General features: G+C 36.4%; 1 protein-coding gene across 2 annotated transcripts in view; it reads left to right on the forward strand.

Annotated features, from left to right (window-relative positions):
• The window catches only part of Spata5 (spermatogenesis associated 5), a 141350-nt gene that overhangs the window by 69721 nt on the left and 47449 nt on the right, over positions 1-24180 (forward strand). For both annotated transcript variants that reach the window (XM_048333709.1, XM_048333710.1), the window contains one exon: positions 7641-7767. In XM_048333709.1, the coding sequence (XP_048189666.1) occupies positions 7641-7767 (127 nt within the window). The remainder of the gene's footprint in view (positions 1-7640; positions 7768-24180) is intronic.

Consider the following 24180-nt stretch of genomic DNA (forward strand, 5'->3'; position numbering starts at 1 on the left):
TGACTTGATTTCTGAAAGGAAATAATTTTTATTTTATGAAAGTCTCACTTTAAAGCTGGGTGCTGGAGGTTCACACCTGTAATTCTAGCTACTTGCAAGACTGAAATCTGAGGTTCAAAGCCATCCCAGGCAGGGAAGTCTGTTAGGCTTATTTCCAATTAGCCACCCAAAAGCCAGGAGTGGAGCTGTGGCTCAAATGACAGAGTGCTATCCTTGAGCAAAAAATCCTAGAGACAGTATCCAGGCCCTGACTTCATGCCCCAGAACAGCCCTCCCCCTCCCCCCAAAAAAGAAAAGGATTGGCTTTAATAGTTTTTGTAGTTGAATACTTTCTTTTTTCAGTTGTCCTATTGCCTATTTCAAGCAGATGATAAAGTTTGGGGAAACCATTTTATCATATTTTATGAGTAAACACTGTATATGAATTTTTTCCTAGAATTGGGTTTGATTTCCTAGATGTCGGGTTTATGGTAGATCTTTGAAAGTCAGCCAAGATTATTTCTCAGCCCATAAAACATTTTCACTATGCTTGTCTCCAGCCAGTTCTCAGTCATCTGGGGAAATAAGAGAGAAATAAAGGCAGTATGAGCAATAAGAATCTAAACAATGCCCTTTACCCAGTCTTCAGCAGTAATTGTAACCACCATTTCTTCCTATAGAAAACACCAACTGAATAAATTGGGTGTCCTCTTTCTGCTTACAAGTGGCTGTTTTTGAATATGAATAATTTAAAACAGTGAAGTACCTCAGGTGCTGCATAATAACATGAATCACAGAATTTTGAAACTAAGGACTTACGTATATGACTTATGTATATATTTAAATCGGATTCCTAATTGACAGATGCTAAGTATGACATCTTTAAGGGAGTGATAATGGCATCTCAGGTTGGCAGTGCTGTGCCAAGGGAAGAGGGGAAGGTCTGTTTGAATAATACAAGTATTGGATTAATATGAATAAGAGAATGGAGGATCCGAGGAACTAGAAGTTATAATCAATGTTGTTATCAGCAGAGTTGGGCATTCACTATGTGAAACAGATTTTCTTTTAGAATTAAACACAACACTAATCTAAAGTTGGGAAGTCACCCCCTTGCTATACTGGGTGTATTCACTATTTTGTGAATGTCTGTTAACTAATTTCCTCTCGGTGGGTTTTCTTTTTATTAAGGTGAAGTGCCTTTCCTTGGCTCCATTGACTGATTTTAGTTGAAAGTATGTTATATCAGAGGTCCATTTGCTCAGATCTTTTTCCATCCTTTGATCTTAAACCTTTGTCTCTCTCTGTGAGATGTGTTTCTTCAGTGTGAAAAATGGTTGAGTCTTGCTTTTTAAAAAAAATACTGGTACTCATGCCCTAAATTCTGAGCTTTTTCATTCAAGGCTAGTGTTCCACCAATTGCCACACTCCACTTGCAGCTTTTTTCTGATAAATTGGAAATCAGACTCACAGACTATCCTGCCAGGGCTGTCTGAACCTGGATCCTTAGATCTCAGCCTCCTAAGTAGCTAGAATAATGGGTGTCACCTGTGGAAGTTTGGTTGTTAATCCAACTTTCTCCCCTCTGTACTTTTTGGTTTGGAGAGTTGAGATTATTAGCATTCCATGTTAGTATTGAAAGGTATGTTGTATTTTCTCTCATTTTGTTGTCTTTGTGATGCTTATTTTTTTCTACTTCTCCATTGCTAATCTGCTCACATAGTGGGGTTTATTCTTTTCTTTATTTTCTTGTTTTCATTTATTGTCTTCTGTGTGTAAGATGCATTATCTTTTGCAGTATTGCTTATGAATTTCTTTAAACTCTATTTATTATGGGAGGTTTTTATTTCTTTTTCTGTTATAAATGATAACATTACTGGATTTCAGATGTAAACAACATATAAAATTCTTCCTTTATTTTTTTCTCCTGTCAGGAAAATCTCAGGGAGAAATGAAGTATTTTTAGATAAAAGAAATGTCTTAAAATAAAAATACCATAAAAACAGTAACTCATTGTAAATAGAAGAGTATCCATAATGATAAAAGGTGACAGGTCTTTAACTCCTGTTCCATTTACATGCCTTAACACTGATCCTCCTATTTTCTATGTAGATTCCCTATTTTCACCATGTCTTAATGTTCCTATATAAAGTTTCTATAGTTGGAAGTCTGCTGTGTATAGCTCTTTTTTCTGTTGCCTTTTGCCCTGTAGTAGGGCGAATTTAGGGTTTGCCCATGCCTTGTTATGCTCCAAGGTTAATTTCCTTTCACTATTTTCCACTTAGTATTCCATTGTCTAAATGAGCCACAATTTATGCATTCACTTTTCAATTGACATTTTGGTTCCTTCCAAGCTTTAGCAATTATGAATAAAGGTGCTAGAAAGAACATTTGTGTATGAATTTTTGTGCAAACACAAATCTTCAGTTCTTTCTGTTCAATACTAAGTAATATAGCAGTTGGCTCGCTCCCCTCGCCTCACCCTGCGTCCCAAGCTGGGCTGAATTTGGATCCAGCCTTGAGCTTGACAAGCTCTCAGTTGCTGAGCCACACCTACAGCCCTTTTTGCACTGGTTATTGTTTTGCTTTTCATACCTGGATTTGTGCCTGGATGACAGTAGATCCTAGTCTACACTGTTAGGCCCAGCTTCTTCTGTTAGAGATGGACTCTCAGGAATTTTATTTTTCTTTTGCCCAGAGTAGGCCTGGAACTCCAGCCTTCTATGAGTTGGATGACATCTAGTTGCCATCATGTCCCAGCAGCTGAATCTCTATACTATGAGTACCTTTTTGTGTTGGGTTTTTTGTTTGTTTTTTTTTAAGTCTGCCTTGTTTGTGATCCTTTGGGTAAATGCCAAAAAAATGTGGTTGGTGGGTCATAGGGGAGTTCTGTGTTTAGCCGTTTGAGGGAATCTCCATACTGCTTTCCAGAGTGATTGAACAAGTTTATATTCCCACCCTTTTGACCACATCCCCGCCAGCATCTGTTGTTATTAGTTTTCTTGATAATGGCCATTCTTAGTGAGGTAAAGTGGAGTCTCAATGTTGTTTTGATTTGCATTTAGGCCACACTCCTCTCTCTCCAAGAGACAGATCCAACACCCAGAGGATTAGTAAGGGAGCTGAGGACCTAAATAACACCATTTCCCAAATGGATCTAATAGACCTATATAGAACCTTTCACCCTACAGAGACCCAATACACCTTCTTTTCAGCAGCCCATGGATCATATTCCAAAATAGACCACGTCATAGCCCACACAAAGAACCTCAGCAAATACAAAAGTATTGAGGTCATCCCATGTATTATATCTGATCACAGTGGATTAAAGGTAACCCTCAACAACAAAGGAAACCACAGACACTATACACACTCTTGGAGGCTAAACCCCACACTGCTATCCAACACTTGGGCCACAGACCAAATTAAAGATGAAATCAACGAATTCATAAGCCACAATGACAATGAAAACACATCACAAAGAAACATATGGGACACAGCCAAGGCAGTACTGAGGGGCAAGATCATTGCACTCAGCACCCACATTAAAAGAATGGATGCAGAGCAGGTGAATACCCTCACGGTGAAACTAAAACAACTGGAGAAACAAGAAATGACACAATCTAAAACGACTAGGAGGGGAGAGATCACAAAGATTAAAGAAGAGATAAATCTGATTGAAAATAGAAAGACCATTCAACAAATAAATAAGACTAAAAGCTGGTTCTTTGAGAAAATAAACAAAATTGACAGACCCCTTGCAAGACTTACAAAAAAAAGAAGAGAAGAGACTCATATACGTAAAATCAGGGACTCTACCGGAAAAATTACAACAAGTACACACGATATTCAAACAATCATAAGGAGCTATTTCCAAAACCTCTACTCAGCAAAAAACAATAATTTTACAGAAATGGATCAATTCTTAGAGAAGTACAAACTGCCCAAACTGAACCAAGAAGAAATAAATCAACTAAATAAACCAATAACTTACGGTGAGATACAGGAGGTAATCAAGAACCTCCCTACTAAGAAAAGCCCAGGCCCAGATGGATTCACCAATGAATTCTACAAAACCTTTAGTGAGGAGCTAATACCAATACTCCTCAAACTCTTCCGCGAAATAGAAACAGAGGGAGAAATCCCAAACTCATTCTACGAAGCTAATATCATACTCATTCCCAAACCAGGCAAAGACCCAACAAAAAATGAGAACTACAGACCAATATCACTAATGAACACAGATGCAAAGCTCCTCAATAAAATATTAGCCAACAGGATCCAGAAACTGATCAAGAAAATCATACATCATGACCAAGTAGGCTTCATCCCTCAGTCACAAGGATGGTTCAACATCCGTAAATCAATCAACGTAATTCACCACATGAACAGATCTAAAATTAAGAATCACATTGTTATCTCAGTCGATGCCCAAAAAGCCTTTGACAAAATACAACATCCATACCTATTAAAAGCTCTGGAGAGAACAGGAATAGATGGAACATTCCTCAAAACAATAAAAGCCATATACAACAGACCAACCGCTAATATCATATTAAATGGAGAGAAACTTAAATCATTCCCCCTAAACTCAGGAACAAGACTAGGATGCCCACTCTCCCCACTTCTGTTCAACATAGTGCTGGAAGCCCTAGCCATAGCAATAAGGCAAGAGGAGGACATCAAAGGGATCCACATCGGTAAGGAAGAAATCAAGTTATCCCTATTCGCAGACGACATGATCTTATATCTGAAGGACCCAAAAAACTCAGTACCCAAACTCCTACACCTAATAAACCAATTTGGCAAAGTAGCAGGATACAAAAATCAATGCACAAAAGTCGGCAGCTTTTCTGTACACCAGCAATAGACAAACAGAAAAGGAAATTATGGAAACAATTCCATTTACACTAGCCAAAAAAAGAATAAAGTACCTAGGGATCAACTTAACCAAGGACGTGACAGACCTATTCAATGAAAACTACAAAAATCTAATAAGGGAAATCAAAGAAGACACAAGGAGATGGAAAGACCTCCCATGCTCATGGGTAGGCAGAATCAATATAGTGAAAATGGCCATATTGCCCAAATTGTTATACAAATTCAATGCAATACCTATCAAAATCCCAGTCACATTCTTCACTGAAATAGAGAAACCAATCCATAAATTCATATGGAACAGCAAAAGACCTAGAATAGCCAAAGCAATTCTAGGCAAAAAAAAATAGTGCAGGAGGTATCACAATACCAGATTTCAAGCTCTACTACAAGGCAATCATAACAAAAACAGCATGGTATTGGTATAAAAACAGATCGGAAGACCAGTGGATTAGAATTGAAGACCCAGAAATAAAACCGCACTCTTACAGCCAACTGATATTCGACAAAGGAGCTAAAGACATACAATGGAATAAATACAGCCTCTTCAACTACTGGTGCTGGGAGAACTGGGCAGCCATATGCAGAAAACTCAAAGTAGACCCAAGCCTATCACCATGCACCAAGATCAACTCAAAATGGATCAAGGACCTCAACATCAGACCTGAATCCTTGAAACTACTTAAGGACAGAGTAGGAAAGACACTAGAACTTATAGGCACAGGAAGGAACTTCCTGAATAGAGTCCCAGGGGCACAACAAATAGGGGAAAGACTCAACAAATGGGACTACTACAAATTAAAAAGTTTCTGCACAGCTAAGGTCATAGCCACCAAAATAGAAAGACAGCCAACGATATGGGAAAGGATATTTACCACCACAGCAACTGACAAAGGCCTGATATTGGTCATCTACAGAGAACTCAAAAAACTAAGCCCCTCCAAGCCCAATAAACCTATTAGGAAATGGGCAAAAGAGCTAAAGAGAGACTTCACAAGAGAAGATATAAAAATGGCAAAGAAACACATGAGGAAATGCTCAACATCCCTGCTAGTAAAGGAAATGCAAATAAAAACAACCCTGAGATACCACCTCACCCCAGTTAGAATGGCCTATACTCTGAACTCAGGCAACAACAAATGCTGGAGGGGGTGCAGGGAAAGAGGAAGCCTTCTCCATTGTTGGTGGGAGTGCAAATTAGTACAACCACTTTGGAGAACAGTATGGAGGTTTCTCAAACAGCTCAATATAGACCTACCCTATGACCCAGCCATACCACTCCTGGGCATCTATCCTAAACAGCAAAACCCAAGATATCAAAAAGACATTTGTACTTCCATGTTCATCACGGCACAATTCACAATAGCCAAAATATGGAAACAACCCAGATGCCCCTGTTCATTGCAGCATTATTTACCATAGCTAAAATGTAGAACCAACTCAGAAGCCCCGCAGTAGATAAAAGAATCAAGAAATTGAAATATATCTCCACATTGCAATTCCATGCTTCTATCAGAAAGAATGACATTGTCCCATTCAGAAGGAAATGGAAAGACTTGGAAAAAATCATACTAAATAAAATGAGCCAGACCCAAAGAAACATAGACTCTATGGTTTCCCTCATGTACATATGCACATAGCTCAATAGCCCAATAGCTATGTACATATGATCACATAAGGTGATGCTAAGCGAAACAAGTGGTTTATCATTGTTATTTTTAATGTACTATGTGAAATTATTTCTTTTTTTCTCTTGCTTATCTTCCCTACATACAGTTTAGCCCCTGGTGTCACAATATGTGATTTTGGCACCCTGGGTATTGTATATAGGTTTGTCTGAATTAGGGAAGGGAAGGGGAACATCCAAATAGTGAGATAAGGGGTAAATGTTGAAACAATCAATGCAACATCAATACTTACAAAACAATATGTTGCAAACTAACTGTACAACTTGGGTGGAGTGGGGGGAGGCGGCGGACCTGGGAAGAAAGAAGGTGGGAGAAAATGAGGGAGGAGGTAACAAGTTTGACATGAAATGTACTCATTACCTTACGTATGTAACTATAATCCCTCTGTACATCACTTTGACAATAAAAAATTAAAAAAAATTAAGAATAAAAAATAAGCCTACCAAACTATCTTCCCAAGTTATTGTATATTCATACCTGCTGAAAATGGACAGTTGCTTGTCAATTTACTTGTTATGCAGAATGTATATTTTGGTTAAAACAACTATGTGCTGATGAACAAACCATCTGAAATACTTGAAATCTTATATCCTGATTCTCAGTGCTGATAGTCATTTATCATTTTGGTATTGGAGAGAAAAATCAACATGTTTGATGAGTAAAGTAAATCATATGAATACTATTTTTGTTTGGTAATGCAATCATTTAATGGTTTGTCATACCTGTACTTTATTGTTTGACTTGTCCATTATCCTTACAGAATAAAAAACCTTTTTAAAATAGTAGATGCTGCCAGCTGCTGGTGGCTCATGCTTGTAATCCTAGCTACTCATTAGGCTGAGATTAGAGGATTACAGTTCAAAGCCAACCTGGCCAGGAAAAGTTCTAGAGACTCATCTCCAGTTAACCACCAAAAACCAGAAGTAGAGGTGTGGCTCAAGTGGTAGAGCACTAGCCTTGAGAGGGAAAAGCTAAGTGACAGCAAGTGCTGAGGTTAAATCTCAGTACCAGCATAAAATAAAACAAAAGTAAATATATTTGATGTGGTATCGGAGGATGATCAAACATGTTTAAAATAGTGTTTTTAAACCTCAGTTCTTCAGGTTCTGGAAATGTGGCTGACCGCGTTTTGGCACAGCTCTTAACAGAAATGGATGGAATTGAACAGTTAAAGGATGTGACCATCTTGGCAGCTACTAATCGTCCAGATAGGATTGATAAGGTAAGTAAGGAGATGTGCTTGTTGTAAAATCAATTCAGTAGCTAGGTTGTTTAATCTTACTAGGGTGTTGTTGCTCTTAATAGTTTTATCAAATCACTTTCTAGTTATTTTCTAATTATTAGACAGTGTTGGAAAATGCAAAATGGGTCACTTTGTGCTAGTTATATCCTGCAGTTTTTATTACTTACAGATAGCAGGAAGCAACAGAATTGTAGAATACTATGTAAGTCCTACTCATATTTCAGTTGTTTTATGAAGCATTAATACTTGTGTTTAAAAACCCCTCTAATTCCTCACTCCCCCCAAATTTGAAGTAATACCATTGTTGCAGCCTCTAGACACTTTTTGACTAATGATACTTGGCTTCAAGAAGCTTTAGACAATGGAAAAATGTACATATTATATGTTTTGGTTTGTAAGTACATGAATATGTGCATTTGTATCTGTATATAAATACACATATTTTGATTGCTTTTTAAATATTAGAAATCCAACTTTATTTTGCCAGCTACTCTTTCCTGAATTGTATACTTTGGTGACTCTTCAGTTTCCTTTTAAAGTTCCTTAAAGTTAAAGCAAAACAATATGTGGTAAAAAGTCATTTTCTTTCCATATTGCATTTGTTGAAAAACTATCAGAGCATTATTTACGTATTATTTAGTTGTGCTATGAAAAAATGTTCTGCCATTCTGAAGTTAGAAGAATATGATGTTCAAAGTGTACAATAAATGTGTTGATTTTTTTTTTTAAGTCTTAGCAGTTAAAACAACTTCTGTGCTGGCTTGTGTGTCAATGTGATTGATTTTAGAAAGGCCTAGAAGATTGGTAAAATCCACCTGTGGTGTCTGCGAGGGCTGTTCCAGGGGCAGATAGATCTCCAGGGATTTCACTTAATGACTGGCACAATCTATTAACGGATTCAACTATATTAGGAAATGGCTAGAAAAAGTTAAGTATTTTGCAACACCTGAAAATTATATGAAGTTTAATTTTTCCCACAATAACCTTTACTGGAACACATTCACATTAATATTTTATTGAAATAACTTTATTTTGTAAACTTTGCTTTGATTATATAGTGTTTGTTCAGTTATGAGAAGAGCCTTTAAAGGATGATAATTGGTTAGCTCCAATGGAAGGGATAGGAATAGGACAGTTTGTTTGTTCTAGGCAGAGTTGCAACCAACAGTTGTGGAGTTGTTTTTCTCATTTATTGATGTACTTTCCTTTGGATATATGCCCCAAAGTGGCATAGTGGGGTCATAAAATCAGTGTTTTGAGGCTTTGGAAACCCTGCTATACTGATTTTACAGAGTCAGTTCTACTAATTTACAGAGTAGAAGAAGAGTTTCACCCCACAATGCCCTGCCCACACTTATTTTTATTTGTTTTCCTGGTGATTGCTATTCTGATTAGGGTAAGATGTAATCTTAGTGTAGTTTTGATTTGCAGTTCCTTTATGGGGTAGGATGTTGAACATTTCTTCATTTATCTATTAACCATTTTCTGTTCAATTCATTTTTCCATTTATTAGTTGGATTATTTGTTCTTTGCTCTTTTATATTTTTGAGCTCTTTGTATATTCTGGATATTAACTCTTATCTGTTGAATCACTAATGAGATTTTTCTTCCATACTGTGGATTGTCTCTTGATTCTGGAAATTGTTTCTCTTTTCATTTTCTTTTTTCTTCGTGCCAGTACTGGGACTTGAACTCAGATCCAGTGCTCTTATTTACTTAGCTTTTTCTACTCAAAGCTGGTGCTCTACTACTTGAGTTAAACTTCCACTTTTAGCTTTCTTTCTGGCTAAATGGAGGTAAGAGTTCAATGGACATTTCTGCCCAGACTGGCTTGGAATTGTGACCCTCAGATCTCAGCCTCCTGAGTAGCTAGGATTATAGGCATGAGCCCCAGGCTTAGTTGTTTCTTATGATAAGCAGAAATTTTGATTTGAATATAGTCCCTTTTATGAGAGTCCTACTCAGAAAATAACTGCCTATGCCAGTCTCTTCAAGGGAAAGGTTTCAAGCCACTGTGTTGTACAATAAATCCTATGAGCTTCTTCCTCCTCTGAAACAGAAATTTTGTATCCTTTGACTAATTTAACTCTGCTCCCTTCCCCTCTAGCCCTTGGTAATCCTAAATTACTCCCAACTTTCATGAGCTCTTTTTTTTTTTTAAAGGTTCCATGCATGAGACCATGTGGTGGTATTTGAGTTTATTTCTCCTACCGTTGTGTACCCCACAGCTTCACGTGTGTTGTCACAGTTGACAAGATTTCATTCTGTTTCTGAGACTGAGTATTGTCTTGTGATACCTGCCATATCATCTTTACCCATCAGTCTGTTGATGGACATGTAAGTTGAGGCCATGTTTTTTTTTCATTATGAATAATGCTGCAATAAACACAGAAATGCAGATATATTTTTGACTTACTGATTTCATTTCTTTTGATTGTATAAATGGGATTGCTGGACCATATGGTATAACTCTTTGTAATTTTTTGAGGAAATTTCACATTGTTTCCACAATGGCTCTACTAATCCTAAGTCCCCTCATCAGTTTTTGGTTTTTGTTTTTTGGCCAGTCCTAGGCCATGAACTCAGGGCCTGAGCACTGTCCCTGGCTTCTTTTTTGCTCAAGGCTAGCACTCTGCCACTTGAGCCACAGCACCACTTCTGGCCATTTTCTGTATATGTGGTGCTGAGGAATCAAACCCAGGGCCTCATGTATACGAGGCAAGCACTTTTGCCACTAGGCCATATCCCCAGCCCCCCTCATCAGTTTTTAAGCATTCCCCCTCTTTGCATCCTTGCCAACGCTTATCTTTTGGCTTTTGATAGATAACTTTTCCAGATGTAGGATGGTATTTCACTAGAGCTTTATTTTGCATTTCCCTGAGCTTAATGCATTTGTGTTTTAACTTTTGAGCATGCCTGTTGAGGTCCTTTATCCATTTTTTTTTCTATTTGCAGTACTAGGTTTTGAACAAAGGGTCTTGTGCATGCTAGACAACTAGACAAGTACTTTACCAGTTGAGCTGTGCCTTTGGCCTCCTTTATCCTTTTTTTAAAATTGCTATTTGCTACTTTTGAGTCATTTGAATTTCTTAAGATACTTTGATGCATTATTAGTCCCTTGTCAGGTACATGATATGCAAATCTTTTTTCTTGCTTACTTTGTCTTTTCATTCTGTTTGAGTGTTGTTGTTTTTTCTGGATAGAATTTTTTTAGCTTTATTCATTCTTCTTATTTTTTTTTCTTTTATTGCTTGGTCATTGCCCAGATCACTGTTACAGGGTTTTCCTATAGTTTTTTTGTAATTGATTTACAGCTTCCAGACACACATTAAATTCTTCATTTCATTTTGGAAGGATGGGTTCTTAGGCTTGAATTTGGCATTGGACTCAAGGCTAATGCTCGACTATTTAAGCTACAGCCTCACTTCCAGCTTTTTGCTGGTTAGAAATAAGAGTAACACAGAATTGCAATCCTCATGTCTTAGCCTCCTGAGTGACTAGAATTACAGATGGGAGCCACAAGCACCCAGTTTTCTTCAGTCCATTTTAAGGTGAATGAGCTACAAAATTTTATAAAGGTTGGTTTAATAAATCTCTTGCATACATTTTCTGGAGATAATACTTTATCTTGAATTTTATAACTTAATATAATGAATCCAAAGAAGTCTACTTATAGTAGGGAGGCTGTAGTAAATTCTTTGAAGTACAGTCTTGGAGTGCACTTGAAACATTATTTCTTGGAAGTTCTTTCAGTATTTAATCTTTAAGAATGTAGTTAGACTAACTTCCTAACTGAATGATTCTCAAATCTATAAGTCTCTGAATTTTTGTATAATAATGTAAGTACTCTTATCCTCTGAATGTCAAAGCTTTATTGATTTTTATCTTTTTGTAGTGAGTATAATGCTACTTTTAGTATTTGCCATTGGAATTTTCAGGCTACGTGTTTGAGTTTCAAGGACTTAAGATTTTGTGTTAGAATATATTTGCTGCATAGTTGATGATGACACCATCAAATTAGAGAAAGAATAATGACTTAATAAAGTACATGTCATTGATACACAAATTCTAAAAGATTTTTTTTTTTTAAGATTAGAGATGACTTAAGGCAGTCTATTCTAGAGTTATCTTTCTGTTTTTATTTTGTCCAGTCCTGGGCTTTGAACTCAGGGCCTGGACACTGTCCCTGAGCTTCTCTTGCTCAAGGCTAGCACTCTACCACTTGAACCACAGTGCCACTTCCAGCCTTTTCTGTGTATGTGGTACAGAGGAGTGGAACCCAGGGTGATGCATGCTAGGCAAGCCTTCTACCACTAAGCCACCTTCCTAGCCCTACAGTTATCTTTCTGATACATTGACACATTTAAGGAAATACTTTGTCATTATTTCTTCATCTTTTGCTTATTGATAATTAAGCTGATTTGCCTCAGGCAAATCCAGCAGCTGTTTATCCCTTGTTCTACACATCAGCTTGGTTTTATTCTAAAATTTGTAACAATTTTGTCCTTCCCCTTGTGACTTTCTCCTGTCCCTCTCTTCCCTCCTTTCCTCCCCTACTCATTCTAGGTAAGCATGCCACCACTGAGCTATACTATGTCTTGTCTTTATTTGTGAAACTTTTTTTTGTCTTTTTTCTGTGCACCACCTCACTAACCAGTCTTTTCCAGGTTTCACATAGTGGATTATTTAACTTGACTTCTGTATTCAGCATTTTCTTCTTTTTTTTTCCTGAACTATTGTTCATTTTGCCCCTTTAATATGAAGTTGTAAACATCATAAGTGAGTACTGTGATAGCTTTTTAGTCTAATGAATACAGAGCTTACTGAATACTGTGCTTCTGCTGATGTATTCCAAGATGTCATTTTCACCTTGTGAACTGCCCTTGAACTTAATCTCATTAACAACAAAATAAAAACCCAAGTTCAAAGCCAGAGTGTTTATTCAGATCTGCTAAGTAATAGCTTCTTGCCTTGAGTTTGTATAGTTCAGAGTCAGAAGTTGAACTACACATTATAATCAGATAGAGAGGTCTGCTTCTGAAATTAGTTCCTCAATTTCTCCTGCATACCACATGAATCCCAAATACTTCTTTTCCTTAAGTGCAGATGGTTTCCCAGAAATTCTGGTGGTGGTTGCCACAAGAGTTCTAAACCTTAGGAATAGATGAATCAACTCTGGATAAATTCATTTATTAGATTTAATCCATCTTTCTAACTAGGGGGTACTGTTTCTGTCTTGTCCTGTATGTCTTTATGCATTAATAGCAGAGGCACTATATATATATATATAATATCAATAATACTTAATGGCTAGCCATTAGTGGATCATGCCTGTAATCCTAGCAACTCAAAAGAGGCTGAAATCTGGAGGATTAATATATTCAAAGCCAGCTTGGACAGAAAATTCTAGGAAATTCCATCGCCAATTAAAGAGCTAGAAGCATGCCTGGAGGCATGGCTCAAGTGATAGAGCACCAGCAATGAGCAAGGAAGCCAAGTGATTGCGAGGCTCTGTGTGTAAGTTTTTGTACCACCTAAACAAAAGGAATGACTTACATAGCTTTCTGTTTCAAAACTATTTTAATGTATCTAGTCAGGGTCCTCAGCATCATAGAACATTTAATTGGCATTGAGATAATCAGGGAATATTCTAAAGAGTTACCAAAGAAGGATAAAAACAAGTAATTGTGGTTATTTTTGGAGGAAGAACAATTGAAAGTAAAATTTTCATGATTCACCTAAAATTACAAGTTCTTTCTCTGATAAAAACCAGCAAAAGAAGAACATGTACACTCAGAGAAATTTATCTGACTTATGCTTACTGTTCATTTTGGGAGTTTGACTGTGGCTTAAACCTTGTATTTAAAACTTGTAATTTTGTTTTAGCTTCAAAGTGATGGTAAAATGAGTAATTTCCTGTCACGTAACCTTAACTTTATAGTTGCAGTTTGATGAATCTGTGATATAAGAGGTGTATAATACTTCTTTACTGTGTTCATGCAGTAGTATGAAGAGCTGTGTGATTCTCTTTCACACTACTTACATGGTTCTAGGCACAGCTCTTCCCAAACCTTAGTACAATTTTTGGAAAGTACACAGTATTGGGAAGGGGATTCTGCATAAAAATGGAAGCAGCAAATTGGAAGTAATAGCTCTGGAGGAATTGAGTTTCACATGTGTCATAAAGCAGACAGAAGTGGCAGGAATCAGAATAGCATATGCAGTAAATGGTGGAAAAGCCTGAATGACAGTGAGATAAATAGTGGAAGAATTAAGGCAGATAGCTGCAGGGCTCATTTTCATTTTTCCTCAACTGCTAACAAACTAGGTTTTGAAATTATCTAGCCCCTTCGTATTTCTATGTCTGGCAAAAGTGTACTATATAATCTGCTATATCATTCAAGTTGCACAATTTTGTTTCAGTGACAGAAGGAGATAATAATAATAGAGAATACAAACTCTACCCAAAAGGATGCTGTTTACCAAGCAGGTTTTTGCTTGTTGTCTTTTGGGGTTTTGTTGTCATTTTGTCAAAGAGATCATAAAGCAAGCAAGTATCATCCAGGTGTGCAAGAGCAACTTTTTGACCATGTGATTTTCAGAGAAGGGGTGTGTGGGGGTAACCCATAAATCAGCTTTAAGATTATTGTTGGATAACAAGAGACCTGGATTGACACTTAGAGAGTGCCTTGACTTTTTCATTTAAAATTTATTGCTCCTTTAGAGGAAATCTTGTTTAGCCACATATTTTTCATAGGTGTCTTAGCCTGTCATATTTTAGTTCTATTTAATATACTTTTAGCTATTTTAAAATACTGCACCAAGTGTAAAAATATTTTTGGGCTAAAGCAGAAGTGTCTAACAGTAGGATTATTTCATTGAGTCACATAAATTGTAAATAAATATCCTTTCTTTGTATTGCAAATACTTTTAGAATCCCATATTTAGGATCTAATATCCAGTCCTGTAGAGGCAAGAACCAAATCCGAAGCCATACATTGAGTATTGTAATTCATTACTACTAGAAGGGGTTATTTGATGATTTATGTTAAAGTTCAGAGTATTAACAATAATGAAGTATCATTTTTATTTTTACTGTAATTATATATAGCATGTGTTATATGTGGTATGTGTTTGGAAGGAGTGTATTAAAAAGTATTGGGGATAAAAGAGAAAAGAAAACTCAGTTCTTGGGGGGAGGGAAGGAGGTAACAAACAGTACAAGAAATGTTCCCAAAGCCCAACGTATGAAACTGTAACCTCTCTGTACATCACTTTGACAATAAAAAAGAAAAAAAAAAGGAAAACTCAGTTCTTTACTACTTGAACAGACAAATTGAAAATACATATACATGTAGTGCATTATAATAAAAATGTGAACAATCTAAACTTCATTTGCAAGAATCATAGTGATTTATGCAGCAGAGTAGATTTAGAAAGATGTATCTTTCATACTTTGCTTCTCCCACCTTTATAATATATTTAGTGTTGCAGTTATTCTTTCTTGACACAAGGGGGTGATATTCACCTCAGATGATTTATAGGTATTGTAGGTGCAGGTTTTAATTGTGTTTTGAAGTGTTTTCCTTTTTTCTTCCATCCAAAGGAAAAGTGACATAAGGAAATAAATAGAACTGGATTTACTTTCTAAACAAATAGCTGAAATTTGTGTTAGACTTTTCTATTGTATAGTTTATTTAATAAATAATGACTTGAATGTGAAGTCTAGATTAATGTCAGTTGTGAATGGGGAGCTAGAAGATTTTGGAAAAGGAAAAGTTGGCTAGCAGTTATTAAATGTGCCCACTTTTCCTATGCCAACACCACGCTGTCATTACATATGATAGTTAATTGAAACTAGTCAAATGTAAGTACCATGCAGTATTTTTCACAATACCCATATATCCCTTAGTTTAATGAATTGTGGAAGATTAGTGGTGCTGTGTATACATGTGCATGCTATCAAAAAATCAAGATGGATTATCTACAAACCAATATAATTCAAGTGAAGTCATCAATCTTTTTGATTTTTAAAAATAAGTTTAAATAAACATGTCATATTATATATATATATTTAAATATATGCTTATATAATATGTTTAGGAGATTATTCAGCAGTTCTGCTCCTAGGTATTTACCCAGAAGAAATGGGGCATTTGTCCATGCAAAAACCTGTACACTAAATAAGATAAATTATCTACCATGTGATAAATGGATAAACTATTGACATTTCCATACAACTACATACTACCCAGCCATAAAAAAAGAACAAATTACTAATAAATGCAGAAGTTGGATGAATCTCAGAATTTCTAGGCTAAGTAAAAGAAGCCTGACACAGTACTTACTGATTCCAAGTTTTGAGAAAGCAGTATAGAGTCAGGTTTGGAACCTAAGAAAATTGACCACACAGCGGCATAATGATCAATTGGGGATAATAGAAATAGTCTATATCTTGTGTAGTGATTGTTCAGGAACAGATATATTTTTTAGATCCTAAGTCCTTTTTCTAGCTGTACAAAGAGAAGTACATTTTGCAGTGTGTAAAGCATAGCTCATTAAATTTGACCATTAAAAGTGTACTTGCTGGGCACTGGTGGCTCACGCCTGTAATTCTAGTGACTCAGCCTCCTGGCTGAGATCTGAGGATCGCAGTTCGGAGCCAGCCTGGCCAGAAAGTCTGCAAGATTCTTATCTCCCAGTTAACCACCAGAAAACCAGAAGTGGAGCTGTGGCTCAAAGTGGTAGAGAGCTAGCCTTGAGTGAAAGTGCTCAGGGACATTACCCAGGCCCTGAGTTCAAACCCCATGACCGACAAGAAAAAAATACACTTAAGAAAAAAAGTACTATCAAATAAAAGAAAGCTGGATGCTGATGGCTCACACCTGTAATTCTAGCTACTCAGGAGGCTGAGATCTAAGGATTCTATTTTGAATCTAGCCCAGGCAGGAAAGTCTGTGAGACTCTTAGCTGCAATGAACCACCAGAAAAACCAGAAGTGGAGTTCAAAGTGTACCTCAGTGGCAGAGCTCAGGGACAGTGCCCAGGCCCTGAGTTCAAGCTTAAGTACTAGCAAAAAAAAAAGAAAGAGAAAAAAGACACCCACGTTCCACATTTTTCTGATTACTGAATTTAGAAAGCATCAGATTTTTCACAGTGCTCTTAACTGTAATTTTGCTGAGTTGGATTTTCTTGAGCTAAATTGCATATCTTTGTGATTTATTTTATTTATTTTTAGAAAAAAAATAATGTTTTTTATTTTCTTACTCTACTTGTAGTTTTTTTCTTAGGGGCTGTCTATAGTACAGAATGATTTGTGTTGCTCAGAAATGTTTATTGAATTGGAAAAATGCACCCCAAGATTAGTTACCTACTTTGATAGTCGCCAGGAAGTGAGGGGGATGAGAGTGTATGTAATCACCATTAAATAAGAACAGTTTCTCATCAAACTTCTTTCAGTTATATTCTTGACTATATTTTGGTGCTAGTTGACTGCCCTGCTTAAATAGTTGTGAAATTTGGAAGGAAAGCAGAGTTCTGTGGCCAAATTTCCGTGAGTTGATATTTCACATTCACATTAGTTGCCTAAACCTGTGTTCTTTCAGACGGGAGAAAAGCCAAACATTCTCATGTGCAGCAAGAATTTTCTTCATGGAAAACAAGAAGAAATGTAAACACAACCAAATGTGCATATTGAATATTAAAGATCTACAGGGAATTTATATGCAGTTTCTTACTGTTTCCTTAGGTGTTCGATTTTAAACAAAAGGTATAATACAAGACTGAATGCATGGCAAGAATCAGAATAATTCAGAAACAGTACTCTAAGACAGGAAGAATGACTTCTGAGCATGTTCATTGTGCCAGGCACTATATACTGTACCTATTATCTATACTTCTCCTAACAACCCCTGAATTTTATTTCTATTTTGAAAATGATAAGGTTGGGGTTCAGCACAGTTAAACATCTTGCTACGTTTGAAGAAGTAATAATACAGGTAGTACTGTTGAGGAGGAGTTTCTTACCTCTAAATAACTTACTGGTCATATGTATGCCAAAATCACGTTCACTGCCATGATATCATACCAAGATGACTATAACTTGTTTCCATGTATCATTTAGAAAAATTTACATTTTATACACTTTACACTGTCATTTAAAAATTTTAGTAGTTTAAGCATGCAGTTGAATAATCAAAGAAGTATACAGAAGAAATAATTTGCTAATTCCTATGAAAAACGCTTATTTCTCATTCCAAAAGAAAGCTTCCAAGCTGGGCCTAGCTGCTCAAGCTCATACTTCTAGTGAGTGTAAAGGCAGCTCTCTGAAGTTGCAAGTTCAAGGCCAGTTCAGGCATGAGACTGCTCAGGCTAGGTGAAGTGGCATATGCCTGCCATCCCAGACTATAAGGAAAGCAAAAGGTCTGGATGGCCCAAGGCCTGTTATCAAAGTAGCCTGTGAGCACACAGTATTACAGTTTAGTCCAGCCTGTGCATAAAGACTGTCTTGAAAATATCTAATACAAAAAGGGGCTAGATGAGTGGCGGAACACCTGTTGAGAAAGTTTAAGAACCCAAGTTAAAAGTCCCATTACCACCAGAAAAAAGAAATGAGTAAAGTTTCCACTGTGAATCTGATAGTTCTTTCACTTTGCCCTTCTATTTATAGGCCTTATGTAACCATATTAAAACATACAAATAGTCATTAAAACTTGCTTGTTGATTTATTTTGTGCAGTTTGGGGGCTTGAGTTCAGAGCCTCGCCCTTGGTAGCGCCAAGTCACACCCCCATCTGTTTTTCATTTGTCATTTTCCACCTGTGCGCTCACCCGCTTGGCTTATTTTGGGCTTCCCATCCGTGCTGGGATCGCTGCTGTGTGCCAGTGTCCAGCTTTCCTCCATCGACCCTGCTGTTCTCCCCCTTCCACAAAGCTCGGAATGACAGGCCGGTGCTGATGCTTCCAGCTGTGAATAGAGAAAGGGTTTTGTGAACTTTTCTGCCTAGCTGGACTTCAAACTGTAATCCTTTTGTTCTAACCTTCCAGAGCAGCTCAGATTGCATGCATGAGTCACTGGTGTCCCGCTTTTCTCTGCTTGTTTAAAACAAATTAACATTAAATAAAAGTATTGTGCATAAATGGATTATCCAGAGAACATTTGTATTATATGAATTAACCACCAAAGGCACTGAGATTATACGTGGTATTAAGATTTACTTTATTTTTATGTTTTCAAGTATTTAGTTCGGGAAGAATGAATTGTTTTCCTTTTTTGAAACTATTAATAATGTTTTATTGTAATTTAAGTGCACACAACCCACGGACACTTGTATTCTGATTGTGCATAGAATTGGACATTCTCTGGTAGCAGAGACACCTAAAATTTTGGATTCCCTCTGGATTTTATGTTTAATAGGATAATGATGAGAACTCATTTAGCTTTTTATGTAATGAAAACCTGAAGAACTGCAGAGCTTTGAAGGAATTAGCATTTCTGGGAAGAAAGGATTATAAAGACTGGTGCTAGGATCAGACTTTCAGGTGGAAAGACTCAGAGATTTCAGTTTCAATACTATGTTTAAATTCTACAACTTTATTGAATGCCTTCAGTTCCTACTTTTTTTCATCTCTGATTGAACTTTTATAATAGATTATGCAGCAGGAAAGAATGGAAGATTTTGTTGGGCTTTGCATTCGTTTTTCTAAGGAATTACACGCTTTGAATTCTTCCCTGCAAACACTACACTTGGATGAGTACATTTGTGTGCACTTACACACAAGCGCCTATGTGCTTACTTTTACACTTGTCAGTTTTAGCTTCCCCCCTCTGAGAGGAAACGTGTTCTTTGTCTCTGTGGCCCTGACTTACTTGACTTAACATAATTTTTTCCTGAGTCCATTTCTTTGCAAATGGTGTAATATTCTTTCTAATAGATAAGTAAAATTCTATTGTATATATGCGTGTACAATATTTGTCCATTGAGGGGCATCTGAACTATTTCCATACCCTTGGCTATGGTGAATAGTGTAGCAATGAACATGTAAACTCTCTTTTTTTTTTTTTTTTGGCCCGTCCTGGGGCTTGGACTCAGGGCCTGAGCACTGTCCCTGGCTTCTTCTTGCTCAAGGCTAGCACTCTGCCACTTGAGCCACAGCGCCACTTCTGGCCATTTTCTGTATATGTGGTGCTGGGGAATCGAACCCAGGGCCTCATGTATACGAGGCAAGCACTCTTGCCACTAGGCCATATCCCCAGCCCCTGTAAACTCTCTTTTTGAATGAAAGATTCTTCTTGGTTTGGGGAAGTATTAAGTTTAATTAGGAGGATATTGATATTCACTTTATATAAATTACCACAAATAAATTATACTGTTCCTCTATAAGATAAGAGATAAAGAAAAACAAAAATCTTATGGAGCTAAACTCTTTAATTTTTGTTTTCTATATACCTCAGATCATTAGAATTAAAATTTAGGCAGAAGTTTAGTCTTCTGAGTTATTTTTAGAATCTGTGATGTTGGTAATCTGCCAACATGGTTATATTGAAGGAGATGATTTCAGTGTCTATATATGCTTAAATGTGTACAAATGCCCGGTTGCCCTCAAACTTGCCATTCCTCTGCTTTCTTCTAAGTGCTGAATTTCAGGTGTGCACCACCATACCTAGCTCTTGATATTTTCAGTAGTTTATATTTGCTTATGAGTCCCACTTAAATTTTGTGAAACTTTTCTTTCTTCCTTTCCATTCTCTCTTTCTTTCTTTCTTTCTTTCTTTCTTTCTTTCTTTCTTCCTTTTTTTTTTTTTTACCATTTTTCAAATATCAATTTTACTTCCTTTAGAGAGAATAGTGATATGGGATCATTTTGTATGAACTGCTGGCTAAAAGTCCTCCCTCCCTCCCTCCCTCCCTATTTTTGTGTTAGCATTGGGTTTGAACTCAGGTTTCTTATTTGGCTTTTTCACTCAAGGCTGTTACTCCACCACTTGAACCACACTTTCTTCCTTCCCCCCCCCCCCCATTTTATCTTTCTGCTTCTGTTGCTGTTCTGAATCAGTTCTTTGCTTCTTAACTGGTTTCTCAACCACCATTCTCTCTCTTCTACATTCTATATTCACTCTTTTCATAGTACTCTTTCTGAAAGACTGTCAACCAAGTCAGGATGATACATAAGTGACCACAAGAACTTGTTACCTCATGCCAGTGACCCCCCCCCCCCCCCCGTCATCTACTCTTTTAGGCTAGCTAACAACTGGGTCTGCTGGTGTTTACTGTTGTTAGTTTTCTAACAATCTCATCTCCATTCAACTAAGACATAATAACCCAATTAGTAAATAGGCTAAAGAGTCTTCTCAGAAGAAGTAAAAAGAGCCATAGACACATGAAGAAATGCTCAACATCTCTGGCCATAGCTGTTGTGAAGAAAATAATAACAGATGCTGGTGGGGATGTAGCCGGAAGGGAATGTAAACTTGTTCAACCACTCTGGAAAGCAGTGTGGTGGTTCCTCAAAAAATTAAACATAGAACTACCCTGTGATCCAGCAATTCAAAAAGAACAAGGATACAGTAAAACCACCAGCACAACCATGTGTATTGCAGCACTATTCACCATAGCTAAGATATATGGAATCAGCCCAGATGTCCCTTAGTGGACAAATGGATCAAGAACATGTGCATATATATACATATACATATACATATACATATACATATACATATACATATACATATACATATATGTGTATATATAACACATACATGTATATGTATATATGTGTACATATGTATGTATATATGTGTGTATGTATATGTGTGTATACATATACACACAATGGAATTATATCCATCTATTAGAATGATATTGTACCATTTGTAAAGAAATGGAAAAAAATTAAGTGAAATTAAGTCAGGCCCAGTGAGATCCATGTTTTCCTTTATATGTGGAAGATAGGTGTAGCTTATAAATTTATAAGTAAATAGCTTCAGTAGTATGCAAGTATATACAAATGTATAAACTGAAGTATGGTGGATTCAAGGGAGAACTCAAACAGTGTAATTCCTTAGAAAGCCAAAATCAAAGTTCAGCCAAACACCATGAAGTGGGTATTTGAAAGGGGTGGGATGAGGTCAGGGGGAAAAGGATGGACAAACAAAGGGGAGAATGCTGTCAAGAATCCACTGTATATCCTACAAAATTAAGAAGATGAGGGTATGTTTGGGTAGGGGAGGGCTAGTGAGAATGTTGAAAAGGGGTGACATTGTATTCATAAACTGCTTTGTTAAATGGCAACTCATTTGTATAACTTAAAGATAATACAAATAAAGAATAAAACGATTAAAGGCTTTACCCATAAGAGGGTATATGTGATAAGACCATTTTCCTTACTTGTCCTCAGTTTTAAGTTTTTCCATAAAAATATTTGTTTATTTTTGGTGTCTATCTTAGGATTTGAACTCAGGGCCTGGGAGTTGGCCCTGAGCTTTTTTACCTCAAGGACTTTCCTGCCTGGGCTGGTGTTGAACCTAGATTCTCATATCTCAGCCTCCAGAACAGCTAGGATTATAGGCATGAACAACCAGGGCCCAGCTTAAATTTTTGTTTTTACAAGGTTTTTTGTTTTTCACTTTTTACTAATTTGGTTCTACAAGTACCTTTTCTCTAGCTTCTGTGCCATTTAGTTTACTTCATGATTTTAACTAGTCATCTGCATTTTTTCCCCTGTGTATATGTCTTGAAGTGAAAGATATCAAATGATTTTTGATAAATTTCCGATAACAGATGTCTCATGAATGTTTGCTTGTTGAGTGAAAGACTTAACTGCCTAAATGTTGTTCATACTATGTAAATTTTGTTAATATTTAATGTTAGTACAGTCATAAAAATTTTGTAACACCAGAGGGCAGTCAAACCAAAGTTCATTCTACTAGCTTATGAAAACTAAAAATTTTATTTCTATAATATTCTACTTAGGACACTAGCTGCATTTTATAATCTATTTGCAAGTGAATATCAAAGTCTTCGGTTGGTAGGATTATGGAGCTGTATTAAAATATAGCTACCTCTAGTAAGTTTGGTTTTCTTGTTAAGTGAAAAAAATGATATTTTGCTTGTTAGAATGTAAGATGCATTATTTGTTTCATGGGATTTTTTTTTTTGGATGGGTAGTCAATTTACCAAGACATTTGTTTATGTGCCTCAGAAATTAAGTTAACTTACTGATTAGTGTTTATGTCTTAAAGAATGTCTTGTGGATTTGGCAAAAAGGTTTTATTAGAGTTTTACAGCATAACCCTAGCTAAAATGTAGTTTGCCAGATTCTTACCATTTTTCTTCTAGAACTTTCCCTTGGCTTAATGTTAACCACTAGGATATGTTTGTCGATAGTCTCATTTATACCTTAACTTGCAGGCTAACTTAGTGCTTACTGAGGGAGAAACATAGTTTATACTAAACAGTGTCAGACATATACTGATAGTCTTACTGTATTTCCTGTTTTGTGTTCACAATAAGAAGATTCTGAAAAACTGCCTTTGTATAAATACTTGAGTGACATTCCAGACAAGTATAATCTTGTCTACTTTCGGCAGGAAGGAGTGATATCCTGGAATGCCGTTGAAAAGGAAATCTCTTTGTGTTCCACAAATGATACCTCTAAACCTTTTAAGAATATAATTTTTAAAATGACAGCTCTGTATTTGCTTTTCCTTCCGTTTTTTAACTTTGCATGCATCCAGTTGAGAAGTACTTTTAGTCAGGAGGAAAAAAAATCCATTGTGTCTGAAGTGGAAGCGTCTCCCTGGCAGTTTGCTTGGAAATTATTGGTAAAAATGACACAGGAACATAAGAAGAGATTTAGTATGTAACTGTTACTTTTTGTTCTCTGAAACTTCTATTGATAACTGGAGTCAGGTTTTGGTAACTCTGTGCCGGTTTAACAGAGGGCATCATATGTACTCCCTTCTCAGACTTTTAACTGAAGAAATAACTTGGGAATATTGTTTTAAGAATAAAGATTATATTTTGTAAAAATTAGATTTGAAGGGGTTTTTACTTTATTATTTAATCTTTAAACATCAGTTGTGCAACTTTACCATTGAATATTCTAATTGTATTGTCTTATACTTAATTATGATGATAATTCACTTAAAATTGTGCTGGTTTTTATTTAAGGACTGAAAAAAATGCTTGTAGTTGAAATCTTAAGTAATTATCAAAACAGATCATAGACCAGACCTGCTTCTCATTTCTAGGGCAGGGCTTTCTTTTCTTCTTCTTAACATATCTACTTTATTTTTAAACAGCCACTCTCTACACCTTATTCTAAAACCCAACAAAATGTAGCAGACATAATAATGCATGTGTGCAATCCAGTACTCAGGAGAATGAGGCAG

This window comes from Perognathus longimembris, chromosome 24, assembly GCF_023159225.1.
Source record: "Perognathus longimembris pacificus isolate PPM17 chromosome 24, ASM2315922v1, whole genome shotgun sequence".
Lineage (NCBI taxonomy): Eukaryota > Metazoa > Chordata > Mammalia > Rodentia > Heteromyidae > Perognathus > Perognathus longimembris.